This window comes from Berghia stephanieae, chromosome 12 (genome assembly GCF_034508935.2).
Source record: "Berghia stephanieae isolate SIO BIC M18660-M18661 chromosome 12, UCSD_Bste_1.3, whole genome shotgun sequence".
NCBI classification, from domain to species: Eukaryota; Metazoa; Mollusca; class Gastropoda; order Nudibranchia; family Aeolidiidae; genus Berghia; species Berghia stephanieae.
In genome coordinates this window covers 30,192,987-30,207,986 of record NC_088371.1, presented here as the reverse complement: position 1 = coordinate 30,207,986, position 15,000 = coordinate 30,192,987, and the positions used below count along the sequence as shown (strand labels likewise).

Here is a 15,000-nt window from a genome sequence, read left to right as displayed (position 1 = left end):
GAAAAATGCAATGTTTTTTTTTAAATATTACTGTAGAAACATATTATAGCTTACATCTCCTTTATAAAAATAAGCCTTACGGAACAACTTCCGAATTTTCTTCAAAGATGATGAATTTTCACAAGACTTGGTCCGAGGACTGAGTGCTAATTCATCAATTACTTTGCTTTGACAGCCAATAAAGGAATCAACAAGCATCTTTGTAATATCTTCTATGAAGTGGTAGACCAATCACGAGCTCCTTTTGGCTGTCGTTGTTTACATCTTTCTACTATTGTAAGATGAACATGCCAGATTTAAAAAATGAGCTTTTATATAGCGCAATATCCACTAAATGTGCTCAAAGCGCTTTACTAGCGGTCCCTCACCAACAGCAACATTGAACATGTAGGACGAGACATTACACCTTTTAGGCGATGTTACAATTTGTTTCGGACAATTTGTTAACTGCCAGGTACTCTTTTTACACCTGAGTATGGTGAGAGAATGTGATTAAAGAGCCTTCGCCAAGGACTCAACTATGCGCCGAGCGAGGCTCGAGCCCAGGACCTTCCGATCCGAAAGCGAGTGTCATATCGTCCCGTCCTACATGTTATGTGTTGCTGTTAGCCAGGGACCCCTTGTAAATCGCTTTGAGCACTTTCAGTGGATATTGTGCTATATAAAAGTTCATGTTTTTAAAAAATTGAATAAATGATATTACCTCGTCTCTAAGAGTATCCATGACTCGCTTAGATTGTAGTAATGCGATATTTGTTGACTGGTGGAAATGCTTGTATTACGATGCAGTGTCAAAATTTCAAAAGTGCAACTATAATTTCATTAATCAAGTCATATCCTTTCAACTTCTTTCTCGACATTCATACTTGCTCAATCCTGGTTTTCATCATCACCGCATCAATAATCATTCACCATTTATTTTCTTCGTCGCACCCATTTGGCTTTTCCAGGAAAGTGAACCCAAACATATCACTCCCTTACATCCTCTACACCTGGTTCCTGATGTTTATGACGCTCCTAGGGCCTGGCACCATTCTCATGATGATGGCAGGTAAGAAACACACACACACACACACACACACACACACACACACACACACACACACACACACACAAATCGCTTTAACAGAGCTACGCCCACCGCTACCATAACACTAGATAATATAACTCCATTATTCTTATAAAAATTGAGTCTCTTAATTAAAAGGACAACAACTGTGTATCTTTTATTTCTGCTAACGAATCGGCTAGCCGTACTTAAGGACGGGTAGACTGGCAGGCTAGACGTCATTAAGTACGGGGGGCACAGGAGTCTAGCCGTACTTATTCTGGGGCCTTGACCCCTGGTCGTGTCAAAGGTCACATCCGGTAAGTCGACCGTGGTGGGCCGTGGCGCCAACCGCGAAGCCATGATTGTTTTCTCCCGATTTACGAGCATCATCAATTTCAATACGTAGTATTTATCATCTATGAATGCACATCGCTATTGGCGTGACAATTTTTTCAATCTTAATCAACAATTGACCAAATGCAGTTTAAGTGCATTTTCGTGCAGACTTAGACGACTTGACATCCATTTTCTTTATTCGTGATCAGTGATTCTGTAACAGGTAAGAAATTATGGTCTTTTCTTGCTTCTTTTCTTTTAAAAAAAAATTATCAGTCAAGGCTAGGACTAGGACCGGACTAGGACAGTGTAAAAAGTATTCGAGCGGTGGCGATATTTATGATGAGATATAATATGAATGAATGAGAAAATAATTGTATTGTAATATCAACACGCCTTATTGACTGGCGCGTGTGTCATGTGTTCTGCATTCCAATGTGATCTTTATATGATGGATTAATCCTTCGTTGAGTTTATTTCTAGAGTACTGGTGTAACTGTAAATGTAACAACTGGGCTGGTGACTGGTGGGCAGTTTAGTGAGCAGCAGCAGTGGTAGTGGAACTCAAATTGTGATCCACTCGCCCAGAAGTATAAATTGTTACTGCAAATTGCCGAGCACATTGGTTGGGGGGGAGGGGAGGCAGTAACTCTAAAATTGTGGGAGTTGGTAATTGGTAGGAAACGTCCAGTTTTTGTCATTCCAGCACTAAGCTAATTAGTGGCTGTGACCCGATTTTTAGGACTTTGGAGTTGGAGTGAAATGCCTCATGATGATGATATTGATAATGACAATGTGTCACATAGTCTGTAGATATACAGTATTGTCAAATAATGAAAAACGATATTATTATCATTATTAATATTACTTTTTTTTCAATTTATTTTTTATTATTATTATTATTATTATTATTATTATTATTATTATTATTATTATTATTATATTATTATTATTATTATTATTATTATTATTATTATTATTATTTATAATTATTAACTTAAGCAATGGCATTGGTATGTGCCATTTTCACTGCAGTGAATTTAATTAATTTTTTTTTCATCGACAGCCAACAGGAAAGAATTCAGTTGACCGTACTGGTGTCCTGACAATACAATCAAGAAAGATAGCTGGCTCAAGATGTGTTTGCGCAATCTTATCAATCAGCAAACCATCATCTGTGCCAGCAGAGCAGAGTATCTGCAAGCACTTTTTGAAACCGGTTAGTATTGTTTTCAAATCTTCATAGCATCCTTACATTTTTATTGGTGATCAATAAAGTACACTCGAGCATGGAAATTTCGAACAAGTTGGGACCACGCTTATTTGTTCGAGATTTTGTGTTTTTCGATTTTTCCAAATTTGAGGATTTTATGGACGTAAATGAAAATGTGGGTGGTCTTGACAAAATTCATATGATTATAACTCTCCGTTATTATGAACTCTGTCGAGAGTCGATAGTGGGACTATTCAATTTCCTTTTCTCGGCCAGTTCAACACAATTCGCGAAAAAAAAATTCAATGGACCACAAGGGAATGTCCAGTTTGTTTGAGATTTTCGTTTTGCCAAGACTAATGTAATAGAGGGTTTAAAACTGGGCATTGTACCAAGTTTGAGATTTGCATGCTCGGGTGTAAATGCTCATTTTTCTTAATGTAATTGACAAAGGATTATTTGAATTGAGTTACTACTGCATTTATGAACTTAATAGAGTTTGTTGCCAAGAGTTTTGGCCTGTGAATGTTAAACCAATGAAATTTCAACTGTGTTGGTGAGAACGATGACCAGTTAAAAAAAATTGGTATGTGAATGATAAATTCATTTTATGACAATGATTTTAATTTTATAGCCATGTCTAAAATTGCTAATGAAAAGTCTCTTTTATTTCCATTTTTCAAACCAGAACAAGATCAACCCTCTTTGTGGAACTACAGAAAAAACAGTCGCAAACAAGTGGTGTTGACTTTTTTCCTGGAGGCGAAAGAAAATTTTTCTCCTATGAGTTTGCGAAAGAAAATTATTGCTTTTTATTTTGAGCTAGATATATTATCACCATTCAGCTGTTTTCTTGTCTAAAATAGATTTGATTTTGCAGTTCAAGTTGATTACATACTTATCTCACAAGCAGTAGCCTATTTTAGAAATTGAAAAATGAGGGTAGTACGTCATATCATATTTTGCGAAATCATATTTCGAGAATTTTTAATATATCAAGGAATCATCTGATAAGTAATCTGGTAAATAATTAGTTTTTCTGATTACAATGATGAATTCGTAAGGCATAAATCAACTCTGACCATAAAATGAAAGAGTACGGAAATATTTTAATTTTTCAGCATTTATTTCTCGAGGGAATGGGTTAGCGAATCATTTATACATTTTTTAGACAGATCAATCTACTCAATTTTCGTCATCTCTTGTCCTATGACGCTCATTATTTTGAAAATTTTATGGATCAGCTTATGTCGAATTAGTGCTTTCTCAAATTTCCGTTTTATGTCATTTTCTGATTTTCATACAATCATACATGTCATTTTCCTTTAGATTGTTTTCAAATATATTCAGAATCTTTTTTGTGTGTTTTGCATCATGATGGAAGTATTTTGGGGGAAATTTAAATATGTAAGATTTTTTAATTTTAAAAATTGATTTTTTCCTGTCGATCAGCGCCACAATTTCAGTCGAATTAAAAAAAATATTCTAAAGAATTTCTTTTCAAGACCAGTGGTAAACTCTTCCATCATTATTAGTTATTTATGTAATATACATTGTGTGTAATTTTGAAAGAAATTTATACGCTGGTTTTTGGTTCATCTATGTTAGAAATTTTAGTTTTAGGTTTTTACATCTAATTTTAGCCTATAGGGTGCCCCTTTAAAATGTAAAAAAAATATATTAAAGAGTTTTTTTTTTGGGGGGGGGGGGGGGGGGGGGTTTGTGTGTTTAACATCAATCACATTATTAGTTTATGAGATTAACTATAAATCATAATTGACCGCCAAATTATTTTTAAAAAAATGAAAAATGGATGTCAAAAAAAAAAAAAATTCTAAGTGGTATGGGTTAGCGAATCAATTATATTTCTTTTCAAGAGTTTGATCAATTTTCAAAATTCTACTATTTACTTGTTCCATATATATTGATTATACTTTGGAATTTTGATGGATGTTGTCTGCAAAATTAGCTTGTTTATCAAATTAAAGAAAGATTATGTTTTTTCTAAAAAATCCATTTTGCATCATTTTCTGATTTTCTAACATTCATATCTGGATTATTTTCCATCAGATCGTCTTCAAATTTGTCAGAATCTTTCTATGATGGGTTTTGCATCATGATGGATTTGGCTTTGGGCTAAACTAAAATTTAGTAGTTTGAATTTTTAAATTGGATTTTTTCTTGTCGTTTCATGAGTGCCATATTTTCAATCGTAATCGAAAAACAATTCTTTAAATAAATTTTTCAAGACTTGCTAAACCTATCCATCATGATGTTGCTCTTGCTGTAGGAAACATTGTGTTTAAATTTGGAAGGTATCCGTTGGTTTTTGGTGCATCACTGTAGGAATTCATTTTTTTGGGGTGGGGGGGGGGGGGGTTGGTGTTTGGGTTAAATTTGGCCTTTATTGTTTTGGGGATGGAAGACATTTAAATATATTGAGTTTTTTATATAGAGCAATATCCACTAAATGTGCTTAAAGCGCTTTACAAGGGGTCCCTGGTCAACAGCAACATTCAACATGTTGGACAGGACAGGACATGACGCCTGTTAGGCGATATTACAATTCTTTGGACAGAGACAACACTGTTAACGGCCAGGTACTCATTTTACACCACGGTACGGTGAGAAAATGAGTAAAGAGCCTTTTACAAGAAATCACTCGAACCCATGACCTTCCGATATGAAAGCAAGTGTCATACCATAAGACCACATTGCTGCACATTTAATTTTTTTTGGTGTGTGTTCGTCATCAAATTAGACCTCCTACCACCTAAAAACAACAGGGGAATACCAATATTGGCATTGCAATAAAAAAACGGATTTTTGACTATAGGTCCCCCTTTTAAGGTGAAATATTTCCTATCTCAGATGGTTTGTTTTAAGCGGACTGTAGTGCGTTCCACCGTGGGATTTTTTTTTTCATATAATTGTATTCACTGTCAGTGGTGACATATAATTTTACTGCCTAGTTTTGATCTCCATTACACACTATCCCTACCACTACCACCAGTGCTTTTACAGACTGAGTCCCTACCATCAGGGCTATTACGCACTGAGTCCCTACCACCAGCGCAATTAGCCACTGAGTCCCTACCACCAGTGATTTTGTAAACATTGGGTCCCTACCACCAGCGCAATTAGCCATTGAGTCCCTACCACCAGTGATTTTGTAGACATTGGGTCCCTACCACCAGTGTTATTAGCCACTGAGTCCCTACCACCAGTGATTTTGTAGACATTGAGTCCCTACCACCAGCGCAATTAGCCATTGAGTCCCTACCACCAGTGATTTTGTAGACATTGGGTCCCTACCACCAGTGTTATTAGCCACTGAGTCCCTACCACCAGTGATTTTGTAGATATTGAGTCCCTACCATCAGTGCTATTACCACTGATCCCTACCACATGATTTTGTAACATTGAGTCCCTACCCATGTTATAGCCACTGAGTCCCTACCCCATGATTTTGTAGACTTGAGTCCCTACCACAGCGCAATTAGCCATTGAGTCCTACCACCAGTATTTGTAGACATTGGTCCCTACACCAGTGTTATTAGCCACTGAGTCCCTACCACCAGTGATTTTGTAGACATTGAGTCCTACCATCAGTGCTATTAGCCACTGAGTCCCTACACTACCACCAGTGATTTTGTAGACATTGAGTCCCTACCATCAGTGCATATTAGCCATGAGTCCCTACCACCAGTGATTTTGTAGACATTGAGTCCCTACACCAGCGCAATTAGCCATGAGTCCCTACCACCAGTGATTTTGTAGACATTGAGTCCCTACCACCAGTGTTATTAGCCATAAGTCCCTACCACCAGTGTTTAGCCTTGATCCCTACACATCCCAGTGCAGTTAGCCACTGAGTCCCTACCACCAGTGCTATTAGCCAGTAGTCCCTACCACCAGCGCTATTAGCCACTGAGTCCCTACCACCAGTGTATTAGCCATGAGTCTTACCACCAGTGCTATTTGCCATGAGTCCCTACCACCAGCACTATTGGTCCATGAGCCCTACCACCAGTACATTAGTTACTGAGTCCCTACACACCAGTGCTATCCAGCCATAGAGACCCTACCACCAGTGCTATTAGCCACTAGTCCCACCTACCACCAGCGCTTTACAATTAACTTAGCTGTTGAGTCCCTACCACCAGCGCATTAGCCATTGAGTCCCTAACACCAGTGCTATTTGCCATTGAGTCCCTACCACCAGCGCAATTAGCCGTTGAGTCCCTACCACCAGTGCAATTAGCCACTGAGTCCCTACCATCAGTGCTATTAGCCACTGAGCCCCTACCACCAGTGCTATTAGCCATTGAGCCCCTACCACCACCACAGGCTACATTTACCAGCTGGAGTCCCTACCACCTGTGCTATTAGCCACTGAGTCCCTACACCAGTGCTATCCAGCCATGAGACCCTACCACCAGTGCTATGAGCCAGTGAGTCCCTACCACCAGTGCATTAGCCACTATCCCTACCACAGTGCTATTAGCCACTACCTACACATGCATTGCATTGAGCCCTACCACCAGTGCTATTACCACTGAGTCCTTACCACTTAGTGCTATGCCTGAGCCCTACCACCTGCTATTAGCCATGAGTCCTACCACCAGTGCTATCCAGCCATGAGTCCCTACCACCAGTGCTATACCAGTGAGCCACCTCGTGCATAGCATCCCTACCACCAGCGCTATTGAGCCATTGTCAGGTCCCTACCACCAGTGCTATTCACCATTGAGTCCCTACCACCAGTGCTATTCCAGCCCACTGAGTCCCTACCACCAGTGCTATCCAGCCACTGAGTCTATCCACGACACACCGTGCTATTACCCATTGAGATAGAACAAAATTGACGTCACTCAGTTCTTTATTATCGTTTTTAGCCATTTTTTAAATGATTAGTTCTCATTGATTGTATCAAGACAAAACTATAAAAGGTTGAGGTTACACATCGATTAGTAGAGTGGTATCACGGAGATCAGTTTTCCAAATAATTCCAGGTGATGTGGAAAAAACATCCGGTTAAAAAGGGTTTTGGCGAAATATGCAGTGAAGACATGCGAAGGCAAAATATACCACCGCACATAATATAATATAATAAAATATAATATAATATAATATAATAATATAATAATAATAATAATAATAATAATAATAATATAATAATAATAATAATATAATAAATAATCTACAATCCTTAAGTACAGCTAACTAAGCAATCTACACGACACTAAGTACGGCTAGCCTGCCAGTCTGGCTGTCATTAAGTACGGTAGACTGGTAGGCTAGACGTATATACGCTAGATATATATATATATATATATATATATATATATATATATATATATATATATATATATATATATATATATATATAGACATAGATAAATACGGGGTGCTTTAACAAATAGAGAAATCTACACACATAAAGATATATAAGTGACTTTTTATAATCATTGTATTTCTAACCAAAAGGTGCCTTCCAGCTCATCTTTTCTTTGGACATCACCTGGGCATTCATCTGGTCCATTGTCCCTGCAGCGGTTTACACTCTCGCTTGTTTTTGGCTGAAGTCCAAATGGCAACTGTTGATTGCGGCTGTCCTCAGTATTGGTTATGGGTTTATTATGATCATCGTCATAGTTGGGACCGTCGTGACGGCAACGACAGAGAACATATTCCACCCAAGTGTTATCATCATGGTCTGTTTACTTGGCATTTTCTTCCTCACTGGATTATTCCATCCTAAGGTCAGTGATCATAACGTTATTAATATCCTAAATAAATGTTGCTTTTATTTGTAGCTATCTTCGTTGTTGTTTACCATCTTCCTTGTCATCATCATCATCATCATCATCATCATCATCATCATCATCATCATCATCATCATCATCATCATCATCATCATCATCATCATCATCATCATCATCATCATCATCATCATCATCATCATCATCATCATTACCACCACCACCTTCATCATCATCATCATCATCATCATCATCATCATCATCATCATCATCATCATCGTCAACATCATCACCACGACCACCACCACCACCATCATCATCATACAAAATTGCCTTTTGTGTTGTTGTACCATACTCCCCAATTCGTCGGAGATCAGCCACTAAACGTGCCAAATACAAGGTTTCATAATCCCGGCGATAGCAGCACCTTCCATTTGAAATCGCTTCCTTCTATAATCCCGGCTATAGCAGCACCTTCCATTTGAAATCGCTTCCTTCTATAATCCCGGCTAAAGCAGCACCTTCCATTTGAAATCGCTTCCTTCTATAATCCCGGCTATATTAATTTTAATTTTATTTCTCATTTGTTGAATGTCACTTTTCATTTTATTTTGTAAAACTTGATGTGTGCGACTGTTGTAAAATTTAAAAAAATGAAAAATTAAATAAAATTCCCTTTATTCATCCCATAAGGTAAATTTGTCTCTAGGGTCTATTTCAAGGGAAGACTGGAATAACCCAGGCGTTAGCCGCAGTGCAGCGCCGCAAATTGAACTAGGGCGAGGTGACTGCTCAAGGCCACACAGCGCAGCGGCTGGTGATCGAACTCGGTACCTTTCGGGTACAAAGTAAAGACCGTACCGTTGAGCCACCATGCCTCCATCATCATCATCATCATCATCATCATCATCATCATCATCATCATTATCATCACAATCAGTAGCGATGGCAGCGACGATGCAGCAGCAGCATCAAAACAAGCCATCACTATACATATCTATAAGGCCAATGAAATATTATTTTCCCTAAAGCCGGTGTCAAATTGTTCCAGGAATGGGCATGTCTTGTCCACGGTGTGTTGTATCTGCTGTGTATCCCATCGGGCTATCTCTTGCTGGTCATTTACTCAATCTGCAATCTCAATGACGTGTCGTGGGGAACAAGAGAGGTGCCCACCAAGGCCCAGCGGCTAGAGATGGAAGAGAAGAGGAAAAAGAAGGAACAAGAAAAATTAGGCAAGAAAAAGAAGACCTTATTTAAAAGGATGTTTGACACTGGAGAAAGTAAGTATTCACGTATCCCCCCCCCCCCGCCCTCTCCCCACCTCCCCTTCATTTTTCAAGCACCAAATGGTTTGCGTTGTGTTAGAGTCCGCTCAATTTGGCACTCTTAGTTACCTAGCGAATGAGTCTTTTAGTTTACATTCCAAGATTTTTCTTCAACAGAAAGGACGTACGAAATATTTGTGCAGCTATGTGGTCTAGTGGTATGACACTCGCTTTCGGATCGGAAGGTCCTGGGTTCGAGCCGGCACTCGGCGCATAGTTGAGTCCTTGGAAAAGGCTCTTTACTCACATTCTCTCACCGTACTCGATGTTTTTTTTGTGTTAAACTGGTCAAAAATATAACTTGTTGGCATTAGCACCCTAAAATATGGTATCCATTCTCCTTAATAAAACATACAAACTCAACGCAAGTCTGATATTTCTGGCTAGAAATTCAATTTTCAACATCTTAACCATCCCGACTTAATACCGTTTTGAGGCGAAGGGTCACATATTTAGTTTTATGACAATTATTTCCTGTCATAAAGATTCAGGTCTTTTAATCTGAAATGTAACGGCAACAAAACTGAGATTACGTGCGGCTATGTGGCCTTGTGGTATGACACTCGCTTTCGGATCGGAAGGTCCTGGGTTCGAGCCTCGCTTGGCACATAGTTGAGTCCTTGGGGAAGGCTCTTTACTCACATTCTCTCACCGTACTCAGGTGTAAAATGAGTACCTCTTCGTTAACATCGTTGCCACCATAAAAATGTAATACTGCCTAACATGCGTCATGTCCCGTCTTACATATTGTTTTGGTTTTGCCCAGAGACACCTTGTAATGCACTTTGATACGCTATTAAAAAAGCTCTATATAAAGGCTGAAGCTCATCAAAGCTCGACCAAGAGGTCCGATTAATAGCCTGTTATAATATCCGCCATTATCAGGTAGCCATTTACATTCACTTTTAATCAGAGAGCTGGAAGGTGAGACCATGACACCATGCCCAGACGTTATGTCATAATTCACTCTAAATTGATTGTTGATTAAATTGCGTGTTCATGAACATCATCATCATCATTATCATCATCATCATCATCATCATCATCATCATCATCATCATCATCATCATCATCATCATCATCATCACCATCATCATCATCATCATCATCATCATCATCATCATCATCATCATCATCATCATCATCATCATCATCATCATCATCATCATCATCATCCATCATCATCATCATCATCATCATCATCATCACCATCATCATCACCATCATCATCATCATCATCATCATCATCATCATCATCATCACCATCACCATCACCATCATATTCATATTTTTGTAAAATGTCATAACATCAGGCCACATCTCAGAGCTAACCAGCCTCCTAAAGACGATAATTCCCAAAACTGAGAGTGATCATCTTAAAGAAGCCCAGGAATCTCTCATGGCCAAAGATACAACGATGATTGACCTTCTCAAGGCCATTGAAGAAAACACTAGGGTAAGACACCGTTTTAAAAAAATATTTAAAAATTGAGCTTTATATCGCGCAATATCCACCAAATGTGTTCAAAGCGCTTTACAAGGGGTCCCTGGTCAACAGCAACATTTAACATGTAGGACGGGACATGACGCCTGTTAGGCGATATTACAATTTTTCGGACAAAGACAACGCTGTTAACGGCCAGGTGCTCATTTTACACCTGAGTACGATGAGAGAATGTGAGTAAAGAGCCTTTTCCAAGGACTCAACTATGCGTGGAGCGCGAGGCTCGAACCCAGGACCTTTCTTCCGATCCGAAAGCGAGTGTCATACCACTTGACCACATAGCCGCACCAAAACATACAAATAACTACAGCTACATACACTGAAACAATAAATAAATTGACAATAATGGGAAAGAATCATGATGTCTTTATTATACCCCCAAGGTAGCATGTCTCTTTTAGATCTATGTCAGAATCGCTTGTACGGTAGATACTTAAGTGGTTGGATTGGGTAACAGGGTATGAGATGACAACATTAGCAATCGAACTTTAAAATGATCGGATTAGAAATGAGTATTATAGCAATATTTATTTTGCTTGCGTGCACAACAAAATTAATGATAAAGGATAGAATGAAATTTCACAATACCTATGTTAATGATCGACAAAACATAGGGAAGTAAATATTTTGGATATAAATATGTCACTCGTCTCCAATCCGAATACCATCATTTTGTCCGGATTACCGAGACATTTGGATAGTGGAATCAGTCCCTAAAGTGTGCAAAGAGAAAAGATATACATAACAATGTGAAATTAAATGTAAGCTTCAATTTAATTACAAAAACTGATAAAATGAACGTTTTTGGTTTCCCCTTTTTCAACAAAACAGGATGAATGAATCACTACAGACGATGTGATAGTGGCCTTATTAAGATGATTCACTACCACATTATCCCATTCGTCTGTACTGTTTCATTCATCCTGTTTTGTTGATAAAGGGGAAACCCGAAACGTCCAGTTTATCTGTTTTCGTATATTAAATTGAAGCTTACATTCAATTTCACATTGTTATTTATTTCTTCAAGCTTCGAGCAGCAACATTTACATTAAAGAGAAATTGTTTAAAAATCCGTCGCCAGGCAACCTGTCCGGATAATGGAGACATTCTGGAGTTCCCGAATATATATACTAACTGTGCAAAATTACTATTTAATTCATTAAACCACATGCATGCTTAGTTATATTATAGATCTGTCAACCATAGTGGGGATGGTAAACATTTTTTGTAATACAGATTGATATTTCGACTTTGGAAATGACACAAAGAAGGAAATGTAAAGAATGCTAGAGGACAATCATGAAAAATGAAATTATTCGAAACAGAATCCTTTCTCACCAACCCTGCCTTTATCGTTATGTTGTCTGTTGCTGTTTACACGTTTTCTGCTGTTTTAATCCAAAATATTATGTTTGTGAAATCATTTTTAAAAATTACTTTGAATAAAATTCTTTTACTCTCAAAATCATACCGAAAGTGTGCCTCGAAGTCGGAGAGAGAGATAGATAGATAGAGAGAGAGAGAGAGAGAGAGAGAGAGAGAGAGAGAGAGAGAGAGAGAGAGAGAGAGACGGGGGGAAGGGAGAGAGAGAAAGACAGAGAGAGAGAGAGAGGGGGGGGGGAAGGGAGAGAGAGGGAGAGAGAGACAGAGAGAGAGAGAGAGAGAGTGAGAGAGAGAGAGTTAACTTGGTCATATTCATTATAAATGAACAGTATTTGAGGTTTGACAGCATTTCAATGTTAGAGCCACCTGCTATTCTATTATCGCAAAGTTTAACAATGGAAGGGCATGTGATGGATAAAAAACGGATATGTCAACCCCGAGTAACAACGACTAATGATGATCGAACACCCAACCAACCCCTCTCTTATGCCTCTGACATCGCAGTGAAAAACAGTGTTTTAATTCACTCAATCCTAACACCGACTGTATCCGTAGTTTGCCAGGGTTACTTTTACCCCATGTCTATTTCTTACATTTATATGAGACAATTATAGGCGTAGCTAATGTTTTTAGTTTTTACATGCGAATGATAGTTGAATAAAACTATCTAGGCACATGCTCATTTTTTAATACATTTGTTCCAATGTTGAAAAGTAGCAAAAATATCTAGGGTTGAGTGAGTTAAGTTGGACAATGATAGGAAGAATGACTCAAAACTGTTGGACTCAGAGCGATAGGGCCTCCTCCAATGTCCACCAACTGAGAATAAGATCTTAATGCTCGAGTAGCCATCTGGAAACCCAGATCTCAACCTTTATGAACATATCTGAAACCTCATGAAGTAGCAATGACTATGAAAAATGTTTTTTTTTCTCTTTTTGAGGAAAAATTTTGTCTAAAATCAAAGCCCTATCTCCACTGAGTAAAAATGTTTTTGAATTTTGAAAATCCATTCATAAATAAACAAGTTATGCAGTTTCAAAGGTGTCATTTATTTGGATGACCCGCAAAGAGGAAAAAAACGCGAAAATATGGGACGCTTTTTCGGCATTTTTTTTTTACCTTTGGTTGTATCTTGCGTAATAAGTGGATTAAAAGATTGAAACTTGAAGAGCAAATTAGGATGGTGTTTTGTAAAATACGGGAAAAGTACTCGTCATATTCATATGAAATTTTACAACCAAAAAGAAGAAATGTTCATGTATTACCTTGTCAGCGACAAAACCTCCACGCCCGGTAATTTTAGAAATATTTTACTTCAAAGAGTAAAAATCTATTTTTAACGGTCTTCTGGTAATCGCAGGAGTTTTGTCGCTTGACATAATCTAAAATGATCTTTTTTCTAACTGTGTGCCAACTTTCAGTCATATTCATTGATAAACAGCGTCGTAATTAATTTTTAAAAATAGCATATACGAAACGGCTTCGTCCCATATTTTGACGCGAATTCGTGCACTTCGTGAGCGAAAAAGAAGCCATAAGATTTGTGCGGGATAGTCATATTGCTACATGAAGACACCTACAATGCCAAGCAAGGAACGCTTCACGAGCTTCCGAACGTTGTTAATACAGAATAGAATACGTCACAGCAATGACATAACCTCCTTGGTAAACTCTATGGGAAGGTTTGTCCGAGCAACTTAATTTAATTGAGCGTTTATATAGCGCAATATCCACGTAACGTGCTCAAAGCGCTTTAAAATGGGCCCCTAACCAACATGACGCCTGTTAGGTGATATTACAATTTTTTTCGGACAGAGACAACGCTGTTAACGGCCAGGTAATTATTTTACACCTGAGTACGGTGAGAAAATTTGAGTAAGAGTCTTTTCCAAGGACTCAACTATGCGCCGAGCGAGGCTCGAACCCAGGACATTCCGATCCGAAAGAGAGTCTCATACCACAAGACCACATAGCCGCAAACTCGTGATTATCCCATTCGTCTGTAGTGTTTCATTCATCCTGTTTTTTTTTATAAAGGGGAAACCCGAAACGTCCAGTTTATCTGTTTTCGTATATTAAATTGAAGCTTACATTCAATTTCCCATTGTCATTTATTTCTTCGCGCTTCGAGCAGCAACATTTACATTAAAGAGAAAATTGAAAAAAATCCGTCGCCAGGCAACCTGTCCGGATTATCATACACGGTACTGAATTTGTTGCGTCGGGTTTTCCTCTTTTTCCGAAGCAGAGCAACCCATCTTGTGTTCTTTGGGTCGTTGTTACCTTTAGGATTATGCATTGTATGTTGATGAAATTTTGCTCATAAATACGAACGATATTGCTTATTTCTAGTATAGAACTTCTGTCCAATTTTTGTCTATTTAAAACTGAAAATAATTGATTAAAACAAGTGTTAC

The 15,000-nt window shown here is 38.2% G+C and overlaps 1 protein-coding gene and 1 long non-coding RNA gene across 9 annotated transcripts in view; both read left to right on the top strand.

Moving 5' to 3' along the window:
* Window positions 1–15,000, top strand: part of LOC144958104 (uncharacterized) — a 179,867-nt gene that overhangs the window by 121,141 nt on the left and 43,726 nt on the right. For all 8 annotated transcript variants that reach the window (XM_078889760.1, XM_078889761.1, XM_078889763.1 and 5 more), the window contains 4 exons: window positions 951–1,051; window positions 8,091–8,365; window positions 9,417–9,648; window positions 11,007–11,149. In XM_078889760.1, coding sequence (XP_078745886.1) covers window positions 951–1,051; window positions 8,091–8,365; window positions 9,417–9,648; window positions 11,007–11,149 — 751 coding nt within the window. The remainder of the gene's footprint in view (window positions 1–950; window positions 1,052–8,090; window positions 8,366–9,416; window positions 9,649–11,006; window positions 11,150–15,000) is intronic.
* LOC144958105 (uncharacterized) lies at window positions 2,419–3,595 on the top strand. Its single transcript, XR_013642335.1, has 2 exons — window positions 2,419–2,606; window positions 3,289–3,595. It is a non-coding gene; the product is annotated as an uncharacterized LOC144958105 (long non-coding RNA).